The sequence below is a fragment of the Podarcis tiliguerta genome (genome assembly GCF_965153285.1).
Source record: "Podarcis tiliguerta genome assembly, chromosome: 4".
Classification (NCBI taxonomy): domain Eukaryota; kingdom Metazoa; phylum Chordata; class Lepidosauria; order Squamata; family Lacertidae; genus Podarcis; species Podarcis tiliguerta.
This window is the reverse complement of record NC_139537.1, coordinates 93,344,417-93,366,602: the sequence shown is the minus strand read 5'-3', so window position 1 is coordinate 93,366,602 and position 22,186 is coordinate 93,344,417. Positions and strand designations below refer to the sequence as shown.

General features: G+C 41.4%; 1 protein-coding gene across 41 annotated transcripts in view; it reads right to left on the bottom strand.

The window, feature by feature from the left end:
• Positions 1 to 325: 325 nt before the first annotated feature.
• Positions 326 to 22,186, bottom strand: part of MYCBP2 (MYC binding protein 2) — a 148,922-nt gene continuing 127,061 nt past the window's right edge. For 38 of the 41 annotated variants that reach the window (XM_083435700.1, XM_083435687.1, XM_083435725.1 and 35 more), the window contains 21 exons: positions 21,710 to 21,870; positions 20,839 to 20,995; positions 18,962 to 19,186; positions 18,185 to 18,250; positions 17,125 to 17,364; positions 16,758 to 16,856; positions 15,711 to 15,791; positions 14,357 to 14,623; positions 13,934 to 14,217; positions 13,086 to 13,182; positions 12,447 to 12,566; positions 11,474 to 11,575; positions 10,190 to 10,318; positions 9,915 to 10,047; positions 8,179 to 8,282; positions 6,149 to 6,337; positions 4,817 to 4,924; positions 3,502 to 3,711; positions 2,162 to 2,269; positions 1,876 to 2,041; positions 326 to 1,128 (listed from right to left, as the gene is read on the bottom strand). In XM_083435700.1, the coding sequence (XP_083291826.1) occupies positions 1,013 to 1,128; positions 1,876 to 2,041; positions 2,162 to 2,269; positions 3,502 to 3,711; positions 4,817 to 4,924; positions 6,149 to 6,337; positions 8,179 to 8,282; positions 9,915 to 10,047; positions 10,190 to 10,318; positions 11,474 to 11,575; positions 12,447 to 12,566; positions 13,086 to 13,182; positions 13,934 to 14,217; positions 14,357 to 14,623; positions 15,711 to 15,791; positions 16,758 to 16,856; positions 17,125 to 17,364; positions 18,185 to 18,250; positions 18,962 to 19,186; positions 20,839 to 20,995; positions 21,710 to 21,870 (3,162 nt within the window). In that variant the 3' untranslated portion in view covers positions 326 to 1,012. The remainder of the gene's footprint in view (positions 1,129 to 1,875; positions 2,042 to 2,161; positions 2,270 to 3,501; positions 3,712 to 4,816; positions 4,925 to 6,148; positions 6,338 to 8,178; positions 8,283 to 9,914; positions 10,048 to 10,189; positions 10,319 to 11,473; positions 11,576 to 12,446; positions 12,567 to 13,085; positions 13,183 to 13,933; positions 14,218 to 14,356; positions 14,624 to 15,710; positions 15,792 to 16,757; positions 16,857 to 17,124; positions 17,365 to 18,184; positions 18,251 to 18,961; positions 19,187 to 20,838; positions 20,996 to 21,709; positions 21,871 to 22,186) is intronic. The other 3 variants (XM_083435701.1, XM_083435709.1, XM_083435716.1) reach the window with 1 other exon arrangement.

Below are 22,186 nucleotides of genomic sequence, written 5' to 3'. Positions count from 1 at the left end.
AGCAAGAATTTCATGACTCTGTTCTTTTACAAGCTTTGTACAGTTATCGACTGCACACACTTTGGTCCTAAAACAACTTCATTTCAGAAGAGGAAACGAAATAACTCAGGACGCAGCAGGGCGGGAGGTTTTGTGGCATAAAATGATAAAGGGTGTGGGTTTTTTTCTAGATTGAAAAGGAGTGTGTTTTATTTGCCAAAGCGCTGCGTCAAAATTGATAAGGAAAACAGAAGTGTTTTCTTACCTCAGTAAGAACGCCCTTCAAATAAATTCATTTTCGATAGTTAAGAGTTTCCACTCCCAAATAAAAGTTCTTTCACATTCATTAGACTTTCACTGTATAAAAATGTACAGCGGCTTTATTGACATGTACATTCCATTATGTTTACAGCTGCAAGATATGAGGCACACTCAGTATTGCACTTCATTAAAATTTCAGGCTCAAACATAACCCAGAAGTTTAAATGAAACTGCTGTTTACAATTTAGTAATTCTTATACAGGACAAACATTGATATTTTATATATACAGCGTGATACTGGTTACATTTATGCCTTCCTAACACTTTAATAACAGTCTAAGAAATAAACCAGAATATTCCTTTTTTTCCACCCCTACCCGTGATGCAGTTACAATTGTACAGGATTACAAAAAAAGTCAGTATACAATAATCAACTTTTTCTTCATCTGATATCCAGCATCATTTGGAGTCCACGGAAACAGAGCCTCTTTGACAGCAATTATTTATTTGCAAGTGTCCAATGCTTTGTAGCTGATGCACGTAATGGCCACATGCAAGCACCTCACAAGTTTTGATGTCTTGGGTCATAAATGTCACTTTCCCCAAAGCAAGGATTATGTACATGGTATTTGGCATCCATCTTCCCATATTATGTTCCTTTTTTCCTGTGTTATCAAATGGTCCCATCCTCATTTTAATTGTGGTTTATAATGAACTCAGGACACTTGTGGGATGACAGCAGCTTTGCTCTGGCAAATTAAAGGACTATGGACTAAAAAGTATGTGCATTTCTGCAGACGCCACAGCCTAGTGCAAATTCCTCGCCAGTGGGTGGATGGACTACATGAAGGGGACATTCTGTTCCTTCAAGCTGCTTGCCCTTGGGACCTGCAAAAAAGTTTAAGAAGACCAAACAAAATCTGTAAAACATTGCACAAGCACCGAGAAATTTATAAAGCTACACCACTGAAGGGTTCAAATCTTTTTGCTAAAGGTAAAAGGTAAAGAAAGCTGTAAGAATCACCTGGCATGAGTAAAAATTGAACACTTTGACAAATCAGGTGACATGCTAAACCGAAGGCTTACACAGGGGGCAAGCATTTAACACGAACCTCTTGTCAGAAGCGAGTTGAAGGGAACCACAAAAAGTCTATACTTTGTGGTCTTGGAGACTAAGAAAACCTCAACATTGAATTTATGGCTTCCTAAAGGGTTTATGTTACTTCTCCCCTCCTTCCGCCCCCGTTTTCTTGACCCAGGAACACCGATCACACATTATAGGATATTTGTAATTTCTGTTCTTCGTGCATGTACCAAAAGGCACTGTGAAATTTGTTTGAGAAGGGAGGGGACCATTTTGCTACTGGTTTTAATGTGATCGCTTTGCTTCTTTGGGGGAATAAAACATCTGATATTATTTTCAAATAACTCAGCCTCCATGCATAAAACTGAACATAATTATGAAAATCTGAACTGGAAATACTAATCTATGCAAGGAAAAAGAAGTTTGTAAAACTCATCTGGAAGAACTACGTTGTAGCAGATCTTGGTTAAAGACTATCTGGCATGCTACCTACTTTTCCAAGAGTTTAAACCTACTCCAAAATACCTTTAACTATCATTTTAAAATGTTACCTGCAGGACAATGTGGAAGTTCTTCTTTAGGAATGCTAGTCATTCTTTGGAAGTCATCATGACAAGCATTGCAAAAATGGGTTGTCCCAAAGCAAAAAAACACAGCCACTGAGCAGCAATAACGACATTTGTACTCTAGAAAATCTGTACCATGTTTAGGACACATCTGTGAAAAAAGGGGGAAAACCACAGGTTAAGCTAACTAGCATGAGTTCAAAGCTGTTTTCCTTTGTACATTTGTGGTGGTGGTGTTTTTAAAAAAAGCAAAGCAAAAGTGTTTTCCTACCTGAGCCCGTGAAACATCAGAGCAGGCACCACAGATGAGCTCTCTAGGATCATAGTCATCTCCCTGGCCAGCCTCAGCATCACAACGTGCTTCTCCACCAAAATAGGCCTAAGAGGGAAAACATAAAAAAGACTATCAGGACATGGAAAACTGAAGACAGTACAGTGGTACCTCGGGTTAAGTACTTAATTCGTTCCAGAGGTCCGTTCTTAACCTGAAACTGTTCTTAACCTGAGACACCACTTTAGTTAATGAGGCCTCCCATTGCTGCTGTGCTGCCGGAGCACGATTTCTGTTCTCATCCTGAAGCAAAGTTCTTAACCCGAGGTACTATTTCTGGGTTAGCTGAGTCTGTAACCTGAAGCGTATGTAACCTGAAGCGTACGTAACTGTAACTGTACAGTTCATTTACAGCATCTCAGAAGTAAATTGATTTGCAAAGAGGAACAGATGAAATGTTCTTAGTATATAATAATATTTTTCCATGTGTGTATCTATAGATCTCAAGCATAAGGGTGGTTCACTATTGGCGAAGTCAGGCTAATTTTGGATGTGCTAACAATTAAAGCAGAGGGTTTCTACATTTCAACATCCTTGTTTTGGGGTGGAGGGGGGTTTGTCAGGGATAGCAAGTAGTCAGGATGTGGTTTCATAAGAAACAGAGCATGAATGGGAAACCAGTGGCCCCTCCAGATGCTGGAAGAAAGAGTTCTTGCTTACTTCCTCTAGTCACTTCTACCTTTCTGAAAAATGTTCCGCAAAAGATGTCGCTGTTCAGAAAGAGGAGGTGAATGCAACCAGGAGCTGAAGAAAAGAGAGCTGCTGAAGTTTACATTATTAACTGAAAATTACCAGTAGAGGGCTGCAAGTCTTTTAAATGCTTATTTCAAAAGTAAAGCTGGAATTGAAAAGGTACAATAATGGAATTAGGTTCTAAAATATTTTTGCACAGTTTAGATCAGCTTTTTACCAAAGTGACCTCTCCTGGGCAGTGTGCATGGGGATCCTGGGCTGGCCAGAAGACAGGAACCGACTCTCGACCTTGCTGATGTGGTCCAGAGGAAAGCAAAGCTTGGCTGCAGGAGTTGCTGGAAGGAGGCATACAAGACGCCACCTAACAGTTTTAAGGACTCCACTACAGTTTTGTGTAGGGCTTACCGTATTTTTCGCTCTATAAAACGCACCTTTCCCCTCCTAAAAAGTAATGGGAAATGTGTGTGCGTCTTACAGAGCGAATGCAGGCAGGAGGCTCTGTTCAGCGCTCCCTTTAAGGAGCCGCGTGGAGCGTGTGTTTAATCTCTTGTTTAATCTGAACAATGGATCTAGGCCCCAAAACATACCTTTTTGCATTTGTAGCAAACATAATAAGCGTATCTGTTCATAGCGAAGCCAGCAGGGTCATTGTAAAACCGAACTCCGGGTGTTGTGATGGCCTCACTTTTGTGCAGTCCTTCATACTCCAGTCTCATCAGTGCTTTCCTCTTCACGTCTTCATAGAGCTCCTTGATTGGATCAAGCAAGTCCTTTAATACTGTATGATTAATTTTGTTCTGTTAGAAACCCACAGAAAAGAGGAGAGAGAAAAAAAATAAGCAATTTGTAGACAAGCATTTGGCAAAAATGAAGATTTTATCTGGCATGTAACTAATGAAAACCAACCCAAAGGTCCACACACATCAATTTTAAATAGCAAAATCCCTATCGACCAACATGGTAAGAGTCTCAACACTCCTGTTGAGAGGGCCTTTTCAGTGATGACACCTGGTAAAATAATATATGGTCCCTACATTGTGGCCCTTTAAGTGCCCAGTGAAGTACTTTGTATTTTCCCAGCCTTTTAAAAAATCTTTTAGTAATGTAACTGTTTTTAGAATAATTCCTGAAATGTTCAAGATCTGCTGAGAAGCTTGCTGTACTGGTTTTATTATTTGATGTTGTGTTTTTATGCTGTATTCTATATTTTAGTTTTATGGTTTTGATTTGTTTGTTTCTTATTGTTGTTGTGAGTCACCCAGAAAGCCTTGTTATTGGGTGACAAATAATTGCTCCTGATAGATGAAATGAGAAAACACCCATCAATGTTTTGCATAACATTTGTTAACAGCAAGTATACAAAAGCAGAGAGGCAAGAATATATCGTTAATTCCTTAAACATAGCTATTTTAATGTATTTAAAAGCCTCAGGACATATTACCGATGTGACTGAAACATGTCAGTGATTTCCACAGTTCGAAATGTGCAATTTGTTTCACATTTCCTTCAAAGGGTGCTTGCTCCTTCCTGTTATATTATCTTAAATCACTAATTGTTCCCCATTTACTTCTTCCAAATCACACATACTCTGCATACACTGCTAACCTGAGCAGTTTCTAACATTTACTGTAATGGTCCAGAAACATAACTGTTGCACAAAGTTATTTTGGAGGTTATTTTCTATCAGACACACCAATTGTTTCTTAAATTCCCTGGATGTTTATAGCATGCAAATCAATAATTTAGAATTTCGATCAAGCCCTTAATATTTCCTAGTAATGTACTTAAAGACAATCCATTGCACATTGATTTCAATCCTGAAAATCGGATGAGCACATTTCTTGGCCCTTCAATATGGCTTTTTTCTCAAGGTATTAAAATAGCGCTTGACTGTTTGCTCACCTTGCAAATAGGGCAGGACATAAACCCAAATGTTATCCGTGGCCCAAGCCATCTGTTTTCTAAAACTCGGCAACAGCATTGCAAATGGAATATATGACTACAGTCCAACTGTAAAGAGGAAAATTGATCAATACATTAAAAGAAATAATCCCTGGTATACACATCATAATATTAAGCTTTGCCTTAAAGCAGACAAACTGCAAATCAGGGGGGGAAATTGTTTACTCTGATTATACAGTAAGAAAAAATGGGTGATACCCAACACAGTGTGAATGGGTGTCTGTTAGTACAACATAACTTCTGGTTTCTCCTCTCCAGCCACCTATGTACACTCAAAATATGTTCCAGAGGGTTGAAGACCCTCTGAAGCAGACCCTGAAGCATGGTGATGGAAGGGAGAAACAGGAAGCCACATTATGCTAGCACATTATGCTCAAGCCTGCAGACATAATTGGATCTCACACAGTAGATACCGTATTTTTTGCTCTAAAAGACTCACTTTTTCCCTCCTAAAAAGTTAGGGGAAATGTTTGTGCGTCTTATGGAGTGAATACAGGCTCGCAGCTATCCCAGAAGCCAGAACAGCAAGAGGGATTTCTGCTTTCGCTGTGCAGCGATCCCTCTTGTTGTTCTGGCTTCTGAGATTCAGAATATTTTTTTTCTTGTTTTCCTCCTCCAAAAATTAGGTGCGTCTTGTGGTCTGGTGCGTCTTATAGAGCGAAAAATACGGTAATTACAAAAAAGTTGTTAAAAGAACATCATAGATAATGAAACAATGTAAACACAAATACGACTAATAAAACACTGCATTAAAATTATTCAGAGCCCAGAGCTAGGATTAAAAGATCCAACAGCTGCTTAAACTGCCTTAGATTAGAAAAAGCTTGTGAAGGCCACATGCAATTTGGCACAGAAGCCAGAAATTTGGAATAAAAACTGATCGGGAGCAGAGACAAGGATTGTGAATTCATGATAGAGATCATCCATATGAGATAACTCAAGGCATTAACTAGGTGACTTGGTAAAAGCACACTTGGAATGGGGTTGAAGCGATCATTAGGGTAAATTTCAGCACTGGATAAACCTGACACCTGAGCGGTACAAATGCAACTTGGAACCAAAGCAGGTTGGGAATGCTCTGAGAATTAGAAGAGCAGGAATTTATTAGCAATTAACACCACTTGGAAAAGCAGCACAAAAACAGCAGCTCTAAATAGTTCATAGTTTACATGGTGGCATAAACGTGGTTTCTACAAAGTTGCTCCCTGCTGATTAACTAGGAACCTCTGAGAACCAGCTAGAGTTTTTCTATATTAAACACAACATTCAAACCTGAATAGCCGGCGCTGCCGAAAGTGCCTCCGTGAAACAAATCATGCACATGTCATCAGCATCTTGCTTAAGGGTCGTGGTGCTCTTATCGCAACCATGCAAACAGGGCAAGCAATGCTCTTCATTCTTGACACCGCCACAGGGGTGACCACAAGGATGAGTCTTGCTGCAAGCTATCTTAGCGTACTCCTGTTAAAAACAGATGTAAACTAACATTATACACTCTCAGGTGGTTGGAGCCAATAATTTCAACTGTGCAGAGAGGAGAAAAAGTCCTGCCACAGATTTAACAGGTAACAGCAGTAGTAATTGTATTATATAGGAAGCTGCCTTCCTGACTCAGTATGCCTCAGTACCGTATTGGCCTGAATATAAGCTGCACCCACAAATAAGCCGCACTTTTAAAATGGGGGGGCGGGGGGAGATAAAAAAGGCTGGTTGGGGGGGTTTGCCTCTTCAGTCTGCTTTCCAATTGTTTCCTTACAGTAGCTCAGGGAGGCTTGGGAGCAGCGGGTGGGCTGCGCGCCGTTGCCCTGCAGTCCCGGGGTGATCTCTGGGCTCTTTGCCAGCAGCCTTCCCCCTTCTTTCCAACGGTTCGGGGGAGGCTTGGGAGCCGCAGTCGGGACAGGCGCCGTTGTCCCGCACCCCTGATGGCCCTTGTGGGCAGCTGTTTCAGCAGTGATACCATAAGTTCGCGAATATAAGCCGCACTTTAACTTTTCACGGTCGGAATTTGGAAAGAAAGTGTGGCTTATATTCAGGCCAATATGGTAATTTCTTCTTCCCTTTGCCCGAATTGGTGCTTCAAGTGGAACAAGGGCATGGGGAAGGAGAACTGTACAGTGGTGCCCCACAAGACGAATGCCTCGCAAGACAGAAAACCCGCTAGACGAAAGGGTTTTCCGTTTTTCGATGCGCTTCACAGGACGAATTTCCCTATGGGCTTGCTTCGCAAGACGAAAATGTCTTGCGAGTCTTGAGATTTTTTTTTCGCTCCCCACCCCCTTTTTCTAAGCCGCTAAACTGCTAATAGCCTTTTAGCAGCTAATCCGCTAAGCCTTTAATAGCCGCTAAACCGCTAATAGCGCTAATCCGCTAAGCCGCTAATAGGGTTGCTTCACAAGACGAAAAAACAGCTAGACGAAGAGACTCGCGGAACGAATTAATTTCGTCTTGCGAGGCACCACTGTACCTGGCAGGTGTGTGAGTAAACAAGAAGGATGGAAGAAGGATGGAAGAAGGCAAAATATGGAAGGAGGGGAATTATTTATCACCTGTGCACTTCCTTCTTTCAGTTCTGCATGCATTTCATTCCCTTCCCACTGCCTGAAAAATCCCTCTGTTGCAAATTGAAAAGGAGGGGAACCTATTCAGTAAGGAGGTATTGGAACAGTACTGTTCTCTCTCAGTGCTTCTTGGTTATCTAAAAGAAGCTCAAAAGGATGATATCTCACTTTATACTAAGTTGCACCCTAAATGCTCACCCAGACCCCCTTTAAAATCTTCCAAGAAAGAAAATTCAGACCTTTCTTGTCTAACGAATGTTACTGCCCAAATAAATTATTAGAAAGTATTAAACCATGTCTCCATCCTCTTTATGTTATCTTTTCAACACGCTTGGCACAAAATGTCCGTTTCTGGTACAGCTTTCATTGCCAAGCTAACTAAAGTACTAAGCTCTTAGAGCTCAGCTACACAATACAGATAAACGGATGCAAGATAAAGAAATTATGCCAGAATTACTTCAAAGCAGGTTAAGAAAAGGGTAATTTGGAGGATGACAGCGGGAGTACTAAAGCGTTCCCCAGCCTTTCTGCCAAAATTCTGCTATCCCCTACCTGCAACTCTGGCAAATGCACATACAGAAAGGTGTGGAAGTTTCAGCAAAGATGTTTTGCAATGAAGAAGCAGGTTGTTGGGTTTTTCTTATGTATGTGTGTGTGCAACCTGCGGAAGAGCTCTCACATTACAGAATCAAAATAATGTGTCAGTTATAAATGGGGTGGAAAGATTCAACAGTTCACACAGACCTGGCAATCGGCATCAGAACAGACACTGCCCACTGCTGATAATTCTGTTCCGTTTCTGCAGCCACAAAAACGGCACGCTTCAGAGCTGCTCGTAGTGGGTTTGCCTAGATCAACAACGGGACACAAAGTTAGTACTCTTCGCCTAATGTCTTCTTTCCCCTTATTATTGCCAAGGGGAGTGTTAACCATTTCACCAGAAGAAACAGGCATTGTACATACAGCTGTTAAGTAAAGCTGGCTATTGCAAAGTAAAGGGATCTACAGGTATGAAGGTGCCCTGTGTGGAAACAGTCTCGCTCCCTGAGATAATTTTCACTTGGAGGTGGCAGAGACTGAACTTGAGACCAGGCCTAGTACAGGACAATGCGCTACATGAGAACGCATCATGATTCCTCCTCCTAATCCCAACTGTCTCATCCCCCTTGTCCTCCCCTGCCTCTCTGCTGCACATATTTCTTCCTGACAAAAGTGGTGGTGTAACCCACCCTGTGCCTCCTTCCGAGAAAGATAGGTAAAGGTAAAGGTAAAGGGACCCCTGACCATTAGGTCCAGTCGTGACCGACTCTGGGGTTGCGGCGCTCATCTCGCTTTACTGGCCGAGGGAGCCGGCGTACAGTTTCCGGGTCATGTGGCCAGCATGACTAAGCCGCTTCTGGCGAACCAGAGCAGCGCACAGAAACGCCGTTTACCTTCCCACCGCAGTGGTACCTATTTATCTACTTGCACTTTTGTCATGCTTTCAAACTGCTAGGTTGGCAGGAGCAGGGACCGAGCAATGGGAGCTCACCCTGTTGCAGGGATTCGAACTGCCGGCCTTCTCATCGGCAAGTCCTAGGCTCTGTGGTTTAACCCACAGCACCACCCGCGTCCCTTCCGAGAAAGATACCCTTTCTCAAAAACGAGGCATTGTGGGCAAGGTGACAGAGCGTGCCTGCGATGCCACAGTTCACTCATTAAAGCTAGCACAAAACCTTTATGCTCCTTTCAAGCTTTACATTAACTTTAAACAGTAATTTGGTGCTCTGGAAACAAACGGAGGCAACAGAGCAGAGGCACTCCCTGGATGCCCTCAACCACAATGACTCAAAAGGAGGCATGGAGGAGAGGGGAAGGGAAAGAAATCAAAGCACGGCGGCAGCTGGGCAGCCACAATTATGACGGCAATTGGTGGCCCTGAAGGTGGCAGAGGTGGGACACATATAATTCACCACTCCTGCCTCATCTACTGCTAGGCACCTTCTGCATGGACCTGAGCCTAAACCTTCTCCAAAAGAGGTGCTTTCCACTGAACTATGAGCCAGAAGTAAATATTACCAGCATTACATAAAGGGCTAATAATAATAATAATATTGATAGGGAAAGTGATAAGAATTTACATTTTTTAAATTTGACATTATCAACCCAACTTCTATTACCAAGTCTTGTGCAAATGATGCAAATTAAGCACATACAAATGATCTCTCCTTCCATTTTTATTTATTTTGCTTCGGTAGTACACAGATCTCTGCAAGAGTCAGGATCAGCTGTTCAGCTTAGCTGAGTACTAAGCAGGATGTTTGCTTTATATAAAAAAGTTGTGTTGATGATCCAGTTAAAACTGTGCATAAAGGAGACCTATGCATTTCTTAGTAAATTAATTAACCTATGTTTTACAGAAAGTCAACGGAACATTTCATCTCATATTAGGGATTTATATTACCCTAACTATCCAAATGATATATGAAAATACATCCTACCTGTTTGTTCTCTGAACTCTACCATAGCCTTCATGGTTTTAGAGTCTGCAAGAGCCATCAGCCAGAAAAGTTTGGTCCTACCACAACCTTCATGAAGATCAACCTTGATCGCTTCCTCCTCCTCTTTGAATACCTGTCAGATTTGGCCAAACACATATTAAACTGACAAAATCAAAGATCATTCAAAGATACAATCTCTGGTGATATTTGTACATATGGATCTACATTTCTACAAAATCATTTCGCCCTGAGAGGATGAAAACATCACACTTTACCTGTCTCTGATGAGACTTTGTTCGCCGATGGAGATGGAGGAATCTATCACAATCGGTACAGAGATTCCCACAGACGTTACATAGGATGATTGCAGCAGTTTCTCCATCATCATGGTTATCACACATAGGCTGATGGGGGGAAAGAGCAAATAGTTCAAGCCGATGGAAAAGTTTCTTATTTTATCCAAAGAGGACGAAAAACTTATTTGTATTTCAATCACTTATATGCAGCAGCCTTTTAACATATAAAATGTTAATTATAAGTAGTAAGAGGTTCTCAGAATTACATTTTTTGAGGGGGTGGGAACCTCACCCCAATAATTTGTTTTTAAAAATAAAATCAGAATGAGGTAGATAGGGAGCTTTATGGGACAGATATAACCAGGCTGTAATTTGTTGAACAACAGAACAGCGATTGTTTCAGCTTTCAAGTATCAAACAATATGATCCAATTAGAAAACTACCGGAACAATAATGTATATTTTTATATACTAAAATTTAAACCCCAAGTTGGATTGTAAAATGGTGCTGGGCACATTTTAATCTCCTCATTTCTTCCCCAGTGGCTCTCAAAGGGTGGTTCTCAAAGGGTGTGGAACACCACGCTTGTGTGGCAGAAGAGGATGACAAGTGTGGCAGGAAGATTCAAGGACAATCAAAAATTTTTTAAACCTTTCAGTGTATTATAGTTTAGCATAGTATATAAAAAAGGTTCATGTGCAGAATCTGAGAGATATCTTTTCAAAATGAGAGCAAGAGCACCAAGTGATACCAAGAACAATCCTAGTTGTAACCCAGGACTGCTATTTGAATAGAGTGCTAGAGAAGACTAAAAAAAGACTGTCTTTCAGAGAAGCTTGTCTTTCACCTCCTTAACAGGGAAATTGAAAACCACTCACTAGGAGCATAAACTGACACTAATAGGAATCAGCGGCTTCAAAAATATAACAAACGTAGTCCTGCTGGTAAAGGTGGAGAGGGGAATCCCCCCTTCTTTCCAGCCTTTTATTCTTGGGGTGTCATTGTAAGATTGTACTCAGTGTCTCTCATTAACAAAAAGTAAATAAAAAGTGCACAAATCTTCTCCAACAAGTGACAAGTCTCCAACAAGCAACTGGCTGAGTCTGCAGGAGCACTTACAGTAGTGGGCACAAGAAAAGGCACAAAGCACATGCTTAACTGTTCACATTGCAAGTTCTGCACAGTAGTAGATAAACTAAGGATATATTCAAAAGCTGGTGAAGTTTATGCTTCCTGCAAAGTTTGTTGCCGCCTATTCCTTACCATTTGTTTTTGCTGCCCATCCTTTCCCATCCATCTTCCAGAGGAAAGTCTGTCTACATGGTCCTGATCAAGCACACAAAGGGATGCAAGAGCCAGCCAGAGCTGTTAAAAAGAGGACAAGAGCAAATTATTTTTTCGAGTGCGGTAAGCCATATTAATCCTAGGAATTAAGCAATGAGCTTATATTGATGACTTAAACATAACCATCTTCAAACTGTACATTTTCTCTAGCAACATGCAAAAGTTCAGCAAAAAGATTAATGAACATTTAAGATTTTTTTTAACTCAGCAGAAGCTTTTGTAAAAGGCATCCAGAATATATTGCAAACAGCTTATATATTCTGTACCTCACACCACACCTGATGAGCACTTATTTTAGAAATTTAGGAAATTTAGTACTATTCTAAAGAGGTTTTCGTTTTCTCTGCAGCCACTGTCATCTTCTTTTCAAAAATATCATTTAGCCATGCATACACAACTAAGTTGCCTCTTATTAAACTGTGTGAAATTTATATATATCTTCATTCCTCTGTGAAATACCGAATTTTTGTTTTGTAGCTATTAAAACTGATAATTCCCTTTTCGTATACAAAGCACTATCTCTGCACAAGAAGTAGCTTTTTCAAACTTGTAATATTACACACAGAACACAATTCCCAGCAGATATGTACTTGGAGGAAAATCAAATTTGTTAGCAATGGGAATAAAACAGAAAAGTTCTGCAGCAGTAAATATAATCAGATGCTTTTGTTATTATCAGTGTTTCTCCTTTTAAGATCATCATTATTCTTGTACAGATGATATGTATCAAGAAAGACTATTTACTCAAGGAAAAAACAATAGCCCACACAAATAAACCAAACACAAGACACAAAAACCTTAGGTGGCCAACCCAGGTACGTGTAGATGTCCCTGGAGAAACCTCTCCAATAAGCAAGATACAATGTGTAACAGAATAACCAACCGCTCTTACCCTGGTTGTTGCAATGCAACGCACTGGTGACCTGAATTCTTCCTCCATTTTGGTCAATGCAATGATTGTTTCAGCTATAGCATTTTTTGTCACACGGGACCAAGCTTCAGACAAGTGACCCTGTGGAAGAGACACAACTTAGACCGAGCCCTAATATAATGCACTGTGCAGAAATGTACATTAAAACTGCAGAATGTTCCAGGGATGCCATGCATATATCCAAATTGCCCCAATGAGACCAACTTTACCTTTCTGGAGTCTGCACTGAGCGGGCTTTGCTCTGTTAGCAAGGCAGAGAGCTCAGAAAGGAAAACGCTTGTCCGAAAAAGCAAGGGGTTCCAAATCAGTAGGGATTGGTGGGGGCAGGGGAGCTGCACATTTATCAACTCTGAACATTGCCTGCCTTGGGTGCTAGGTGGCAATATTCACCCAAGGGATGATGGCCAACAACCATGGAAAACGGTGAATTCTGCATGCTACCACTAGGTAGAGCTCTAGTCCCATCTGATGTGGTCCTTACATGCAGGGAGAAAATAACGCTTTCTGAAATTAAAGGGAAATCTCTGTGCAGGGGAAGGAGGGTGCAGGGACCAATTCAGCACAAGAGCAGCACAGTAGACTAAGATGCTGGAAGCTTACGGCAGCCATGTCTTTAATGAGCTTAATAATGATCTCTGAAATCTGTGTTGGTGTTGAGCCCTTCATCCACCAGTGGCTTTCACCTCGTCGAAGATAGCTGGAAAGGGGGAAAAGCAAATATATATATGTATAAAATCAGCATTAGAAAGAACCTGAGAATACAGTACAGTCATACCTCAGGTTGCAAATGTGATCCATGCGGGAGGCACGTTCGCAACCCACAGCGCCGCGCGTGATGCGATTTGGCGCTTCTGTGCACGCGCAAAGCACGATTTAGTCATCTGCACATGCGCAAGCACCGAAACCTGGAAGTAACCCGTTCCGGTACTTCCAGGTTCGGGACAGCCCGTAACCCGAAAACACGCAACCTGCAGCGTTCCCAACCAAAGGTATGACTGTATTGAAATAAAATGCATTTTGCAGTCTTCGAGAACACAATGTTTGACGTTTTTAAAATAGGGTTACCATATTTCAAGGGGTAAAAATTTGGGCACCAAAGGTTGTTGAGCTTTTTTTAGGACAACCACCCGATGGCCCCTCCACCGCTGCTGAGTCCAAACCCGGGTCACCTGATCCAGAACCAGAGCCCAGGCCACCTGCGCTAGAGCCCAGGTTGCCCACGCCACAGCCCAAGCCTGAACCAGAACCGCCCACACAAAATTAAAACCAAAAATCCAGGAGAGTTGCTTTAAAATGTAAAATTCCCCCCTGATGGGCATGTAGGACCCCCAAAAGAGAAGATGTCTGGCAATTCCCGGACATATGGCAGTCCTATTTTGAAAGGGGACATTTTAATTCCCTATGCCGTGATACTGAAAGAATATTAAAAGAGTGCAACATCTACTAACCTGGAATTGAAAATCATTGGCAATGTAACTGTAGTAACTCCTTTGCCAGCTGCAGTGCCAGCTGTGCCAGTGATAGTGGTTCCTTTGGCCTTCAGCTGTACAGTGAGTGCTTTGGCAATGCAACCCAGGAACATGTCCAAGATGCCCAGCTTATTCCAGTCTCCCTTCTCTGTTGAATGAATGATGTCGCTTATATCTGCTGGGGGCAGCGCCTTGACTCCTATGATACTAGCCAAGCGACTCGGGGTGACTTCTGGCAACACACGCCTAAGTAAGGAGGTCACCTAGATGAAGCACCCAGGAAGTTAGTCAACATTTTCAGTGTCTGAGTTAATGTATCAGTTGATCATTATAAGTAACTTGTAACTAAACTTGACTACGATGCCTCTTTATACCGTATGAAAATTTTCATTTTGCACTAACCTGCCTCTGTACCCTGGGCGAAGCAGTATGTAGCAGCGAGAAGAGATCCTGAAGCAACGTCAGCTGCTGAGCCAAGTACTGACGCCCTACGTTAGAACCACTCAGCGCCAGCACCATGGACAGCAGCTCAAAGCAATAGGCGTCAGAAGAGGCATCCTCGTCGCTAGGCTGAGAGTTGGCGTTCTCTTTGCTAGAAATTGCATGCTCCCATTCTTCCCGGACGCGAGTCGCTTCCATTCGGATAGCCTGTACAATGTGAGCGCAAACCTAACGCGGGGGAAACAGGAAAAAGTAATTTAACTGCAATCAACCACATCATGACTCCAGTGCAATTAAGCTGATTTATAACTCATCAGTGTTTTAATTGTGATGCCATGATCAAATTCCATACGCGCATCATGCCGTGCAAAAATAAGCCTTATGCCCTTCCCACCACATCAGAACATTTTGCGGGATTACACTGTGCCTAAGTCATTTAATGAAGAAAAGGACTGTTTGCACATGATAGGCTTCAGCTGGCACAAAATGTTCTAGATGTTAAGTCCAGGGCTTGCTCTTTTAGATCATCATGTGCATGTGGTGTATCTGCAGTAACTCAACAAATGGTCCCTAAATTAATTTGTAAAACACAAAAGTTTTGATTTCTGCTGAGTAAATTACGTGGCCCCTACCAAAACTGTTTTTGAAGTGCTCTGCTGCTTAAAGGTAAAGGTAAAGGTACCCCTGCCCGTATGGGCCAGTTTTGACAGACTCTAGGGTTGTGCGCCCATCTCACTCAAGAGGCCGGGGGCCAGCGCTGTCCGGAGACACTTCCGGGTCACGTGGCCAGCGTGACATTGCTGCTCTGGCGAGCCAGAGCTGCACACGGAAACGCCGTTTACCTTCCCGCTAGTAAGCGGTCCCTATTTATCTACTTGCACCCGGAGGTGCTTTCGAACTGCTAGGTTGGCAGGCGCTGGGACCGAACGACGGGAGCGCACCCCGCCGCGGGGATTCGAACCGCCGACCTTTCAATCGGCAAGCCCTAGACGCTGAGGCTTTTACCCACAGCGCCACCCGCGTCCCATGCTCTGCTGCTTACATCCCCAGAAATTCCTAGTTTTCATTTTCTTCTTTTAAAAAACTAACCTGCTTTACCCCTTTTGCGTAAAAGAGGGATAGTTAACATGTCCAAGCTAAAAAAACGCTCAGCGGCCACCAAACTCTCCTTCTTTCTCCCAACCACTTTCTGCCCTCCTCTCCCCAATGGCGGCCACTTCCCATGCTGAACCTCCCTCTCTTGTGCCCTGGAGACCACATGTCCAAGGGTGTGTAACATGCTCAAAACTATAAAAGGCTACTGTAGTAAACAAACCTGCTTTTGCAAATTAGTCAGTTTACTTCTGCTGAATATAATTCCAACCATGTGCTCTTTCAGGTCTGCATCCGAAGTTGCCTTTAGATGGAAACATTAACATTTGATGTGAGCCTATGTTCCACGGTTTGATTTTTGTAACATGAAACTTAGAACAGTTTTGCTTTCCTTGCATATGCTGGCATTTACGAAAACAGAATAACTAGCCAAAATAAATTCGCTGAAGAATATATACACATCACACATTTTTCCCCCTTAAAGAAGAAGTTGTCAATAATACTGTCCTGGTTTTTTTGTAAGAGTTTAATACTCTATGAAGAACTGAGCTTCCAAGTATGACTTCAACGTCAGAGACAGAATTTTGCATTGGGAGAATCTGGCATATTGTGACTTACAGTGCAATTTTAATAATGGGCTATAAGGGGGTTACTATTGCAGCCAGAGACTTCCACGTCTACTTTTTTGGGAAATGGGAACATGATTGAGCATTTGTTTATGTAGGACCTTCTGGCAAGAAGAATCGTAGCTGCTTTTTGCAGGACCTGGATATTAACACAGGAGTTCCTACTGTTAAAGCAATAAAATACTGTGCAAGTTAAAACAATCTGCTTTACTTGCAGATAGTGCAAGTGCTTCTATGCATTGGCTTCCTAGTGAACTGCTTTTTGCAACAATAATTAAGAAGAAACTGGGATGTAGACGTGGACTTTAAATAGTGGCTGTTAATCAGAACAAAACATTAATAGTGAGGCTGCTCCAAGGTTCAATGACTGGTGAATCAATGCATCTGAAATAAATAAATGGCTTGCTATGAATCCTGCCAAACATTCCCTGACTATTGTTGAAAGTTAAGTAATCCCAAAGAAAGTCTGTATTTCCAGCATGTAGGTAAACATTCAGCATTACTAGCAATTTGGCGAAACCACTACTGAATTAAAAGGAAAATCTAGGTAAGGGAATTCAGTCCAACATGGCAAAAGTCAGAAATTGACAGAACTTTCATTACTAGTTTTAGAATCATAGTAATGATAGAATACAAATAAATACATTGTGTACTTTTTCTTCTCCTTCAGGTGAAGACAGCAAAGCTTTTTCTTCTTGTTCTGGTGTTGGCTCAGCATCTCCAGATATGAGTTTTCCAAAGACCTATTAGAGAATGGATAAAACAACAGTAGAGGAGTTACGTACAAGCTTTTATGCAGCTGCATTAACCGTTTTAAAATATATATGTGCAGTTCATAGCAGATATCCAATATTCAAAAATAAACACATGCATAAAGCTCCCATCGAGTCTTTCATTGAAACAGCTTCAGATAGAGCTTCAGAGACAGAATTACACAAAAGTCACTCTTAGATCATATGTCTAATTTATAGCACTAAATATGAATTGTTGTGATGCAGTTCAGTGTCTCACCTGAGATGTGATAAGTCTGAAGACCCGCAGCGTCTCAGCTTCACAGTTCCTTTGCTGAGCTACACTTGCTGAGATCTGGCCTGCTATTTTGATGCTTTCGCCATCCTTCCATCCCAGCACTTTCACTTGCCTAACTCTGAGAGTGTTCTCTGGTCCCTTTAATTCAATTTTGATGATGTGATTATCTCCACCAGGAAGTTCACTGGTCACCCAGCCAATATGCCTTGAATCCAAGTCAACCTAGTACACAGGAATGTAAAGACAGATTTGTAAGGTCGTGGTGGGGACACACATACAACGAATGACTTGCCTTTACAAGTAACTAATTCAAAACCCAATATTTAATAGTTTGATTCACGCATCCACATTCAACAGTTGAGGGCTGGCATGTGTGAATGGCTTATCACCACAGACAGAGCTTTCAAACTAACCAATGTCAACTCAAAACAACTGCCAATATGAATTAGATTAAAGATGGACCTTCCCCTCCTCTCTGTACACAGGACTGGGCAATTTAAAACTATAACAGTATTCAGCTTCTGCAGTCACCTGATCCTTTATTACAGGCACGTATAAGGGGCAAAATGCAAAACATAAGGAAGTGGAAGGCATTCGTTCATTTCCCACATCTCTATTTGTTTCTTCCAGATACATAGTAGAAATATGATGCAAGGGCATCTAATGTTCAGTTATGGAGATGTTGTAAAACAAGTCCCCCGAATGGCATGTTAAATACATATTACTCCTGCAAAGAGGCCAAATAGAATGAAAGATTTCTGCCACCACCAATTTGCTGTGCTTAATGGTAGTCAGATCCTATTACATGCTTGATTGAATTTTGATGCTATCTTATTTATACTCTTTTCATTGAGCTGTTGTATGTTTCACACGTTTACTGTATATATATATTGTAACATCTATTAATGTTGTTCACTGCTTTGGGGCTGGGGGGCTGTGAGCCAAACAGCAGTATACAAAGCAACTATAACATTCCAACTAGTACCATACATTCTTTAAGAATTAAGATGTACTCTTCTTCATAATTAAATTAGTTATTTACCTGCTTTATTCTGCAAAGATCTTCTACTGTCTTGCCTGTTAAAAAGGTCATCGAAGTCACTTTGTTCTACAGATGACAGAATGAAACAAAAATAAAAAGACGCTTTCAAATGTATTGATAATACTAACAACACAGCTTAAAGTGCAGGACATGAATATATGTAATTTTATAAAACTAGATAGTGAAGAAAAGCAGAACTGCGATAGCCAAACAACTTTAAAGCTCAGCATTTTCACTTCATGTGGGTCAGCTCACAGATTTAAATCAACGGAAGCTATCAATTCTATATTCTGTCAACTCACTTCTGTAGGTCTGCGCTTTATGCAGGATGATGTATAAAGGATTCTCTTTTTGAATGCACAAACCCTGCATTTCTAAACCAGGGATTTGATAACTCAATTCTATGGGTTGCATTCAAAGTAGTAACTAAATTAAAGTAACTTAGCAGCATGCTTGTTCCACTGGTGAAATGCTTCATGACAGTGGTAGACTGTTGTGCAAGAAAATGCATGAGCAGGTTTGCTGGTTAACTTCACTGCACAATGCATTTCCAATAGTGCAACTGTGGCATTGGGCTGCTCTGTTGCACAACATTAAAGTTCACCCATCCACTAGCTCAGGAGCCCTTGAGGAAGTGGACAGAGAACGTTTGATACAGCTTGATCTATTTTATAACTACACTCTCTACAGCCGTGCAAATGTACGAGAATATGCAAGTTCTGCTATTCTTTGTTTCAACAAAATTCTTGTAGAAATATGACACAGAATATGATTTACCCCAAGATCCCGTGAGTTGTCAACATGGACAGACACATAGCGAGCATTAATTCCTTTGACGCAATTAATGGTAATGTTTTTAGTCTTATTTTTATCTTCATCTCCAGATTCCCAGAAGGTTTCTGTTGACCCATCCGTCAAACTACCAATCATGGCTGGGCGACTTGACGTTTTAATATCCACGATGCTGGTTAAGTCTTTTAGACAAATCACTATACATGATTCCTGTCAAAACAGTGGAGTTTCAGAGTCAAAGAGGTAAAAAACCAAGCAAAAAAAGTATGTCACTCCTGTGGTACAACCCATTCTTTCTTGATTAGTTTAAATGAAGGGCAGGTATGAAATGAGACAGCGATTTTGAGTTTGAAGGTTCTCTTTAAAAAGTAAAGTAAGAATAAAGACACTGTTTCTATTAACATGTGTATAGACTAGACGGCTTTGTCCAGTGAGTTTTCTTGGCAGGGATACTGGATTGTTCCTGCTCCCTGAGTGCTCACTGGAAGGACAGATCCTGAAGCTGAGGCTCCAATACTTTGGCCACCTCATGAGAAGAGAAGACTCCCTGGAAAAGACCCTGATGTTGGGAAAGATGGAGGGCACAAGGAGAAGGGGACGACGGAGGATGAGATGGTTGGACAGTGTTCTCGAAGCTACCAGCATGAGTTTGACCAAGCTGCGGGAGGCAGTGGAAGACAGGAGTGCCTAGAGTGCTCTGGTCCAGGGGGTTACGAAGAGTCGGACACGACTAAATGACTAAACAACAACAAGACTAGACGGCACATCCAAAAATCAGATGCAGCTTACCTGACACCATTTAGCCACACATCACAACTTGCATTTCCTCCCATAGGTCTACACCAGAGGTTTTCAACCTTTTTGAGTCCATGGCTCCCTTGACCAACTACATTCTTTCTGGAGCACCCTTGTGGGGCTCAGGAGCTCAGTTATGTCACCCCTTGCCTACACAGCTAGCAGCCTCTCATCCTTTTTCAAACACCCTCCCTTCTGCCGTGTTCCCTCAGCCTCCTTTCCTCTCCCTCTCTCCTTGGGAGTCCTTCACGCAGTAACAGCAGCGAGAATATTGATAGCCCAGAAATGGAAACAAGAAGAACTACCAACATTGGAAGAATAGAGAATGAAAATGATGGATTTTGCAGAACTGGATAGAATGACAGGAAGAATTAGGAATCGACGAGATCAGAGATTCACTGAAGAATGGGAATTTTTTTTGGAATATACGCATAACCTAAGTGAAAAACAAATAACGCTTGTAATGTTTAACGAAGCTTTGTAAAAATGAAAGATAAAATTTGGTGTGAAATTAGATTTAATTTATAAAGCAGATAAGAACTAAGAAATGTGCGGAAAATTGAGAAGGGAAGGAGTACCAGCCAAGTTGAGGGAAGTCAAAAATGAGAGAATGGTTTTAAAAATTGTATAAATTGTATTAATTTGTTTTATTTGTAAACTGAATAAAAATTATATTTAAAAAAAGGGAGTCCTTCAGGCAGCTGCTGCTGCCACCCCTGGTCTCTGAGCTTGCCCCCCCCCCCTCCGCCCCAAAGAGAGGTGCCTCACAGAGGCATCATTCGCCTGTGGAGCTTGTGGCCAAGGCTGCTGCAACAAACAGCTGTGCAAGCCTTTGGGAGGCAGAGACACAAGAGGGCATCAGGGGATGGGCACCCCGGCCATCATTCAAGGCACCCCAGGGTGCTGTGGCACACTGGATGAAAACCACTAGTCTACAAATATGGAAAATATCAACTTGTGAAAATGAAGTACTTCTGAAACTTCATTTTAAGCGACTGCGTGCATTTCTGATTAGTAAAGATATGCTCATCCATTGCCTCCCTGGAAACTTGGGAGATACGACTTACCTGACTAATAGCTTCAAAGCCAGACTGGATACTGATACTAAAGCTTTCTTCACTGTCTCCATCGTCAGATTTGGACAGAATGTTGTTAATGTGGTGAAAGACATTGCTTTGGTGCAGAAACTGGTGATCCGATTGCTTGAATTTGAGGCTCCAGCATCTGAAAAAAATAAGTTCATAAGCACCCTTCTTCAGTTTAAATGCATCCAACGAACCATGAGCAGAGCATACATCATCAGCTTAAGACTCTGAACAGGCAGCCCAGGCTCTACTAAGAAGAAACACATTCCATTATTTGCTGAGTTTCCATGTCTATCTATGTGGCAAATAAATGCCTTTTAACTATCTATCTATCTATCTATCTATCTATTTATCTATTTATTGTAACGTGAAATGTAGGCTATGAGATATCCAGAATATACCGTATGAAATACATTAAAGAAATTCCTCTTTCCCATTCTGTATCCCTTTCATTACTAAACATATGTGTAAATATATATTTTTTTCTTTTTATCTATTATTGTGACTTCCCTCCACCACGGCTCGACATCCTTTGTTATATTTTAAAACTTATCATTGTGTTATATATATTAGTTACACTGACCCCAGGAACAATCTTACAATAGTTTTATCACACCTTTACGAACTTAGTCCATGCATATCAATAAATTTGTTTTCGAACAATGTTTTGTCATATATTCTTCTAAACAAGTCCATTCCTTCTTGAGTTTTTGATTCAATTGAAATCTGATGGCTGCTGTCATTTTAGCCAATATATACACATACACCCCCACACCCCCACATACACACACCCCCACACACACCTTCTCTCTGCTCAATTTTTTAAAGGAGATTTTCTGTATCTAGCACCTACCTCAGAGCCATCTGTTGCAATGAACTTCCACTTGGGAGAGACATCATGAGGTCAGAGATGGTCTGTAGCAAACGGTGGAAAGTATGGGGCAAAGGATGAGCTGCTTCACCAGCAATCACTATGTCGGACAACGGATGCTCACAGACTCTTGTATCCTTTTCCTGAAATTCAAATTGCGTAAGTTACATCTGAAAAGCTGCCCTCTTAAAGTAAGGGCACACCCACGTCTGGCTGTTCTCATTATGTTAACCATTTCCTCAGTATATATTCAGGATCTGAGGCTTTCAAAATTCTATATGCATAACTTAATAAAATTAACAGGCGTGTGCTTAATTACGCACCCACATATATTGCAACACGATTCAAGATGGTTTGTTTTTCTGCACTGCAATTACGATGAGGACTCTGACAAAAGACACATGATTTACCTTACGGTTCTGATCAATATTAAGTCAATTATTCTTCCTATTTTTGTTT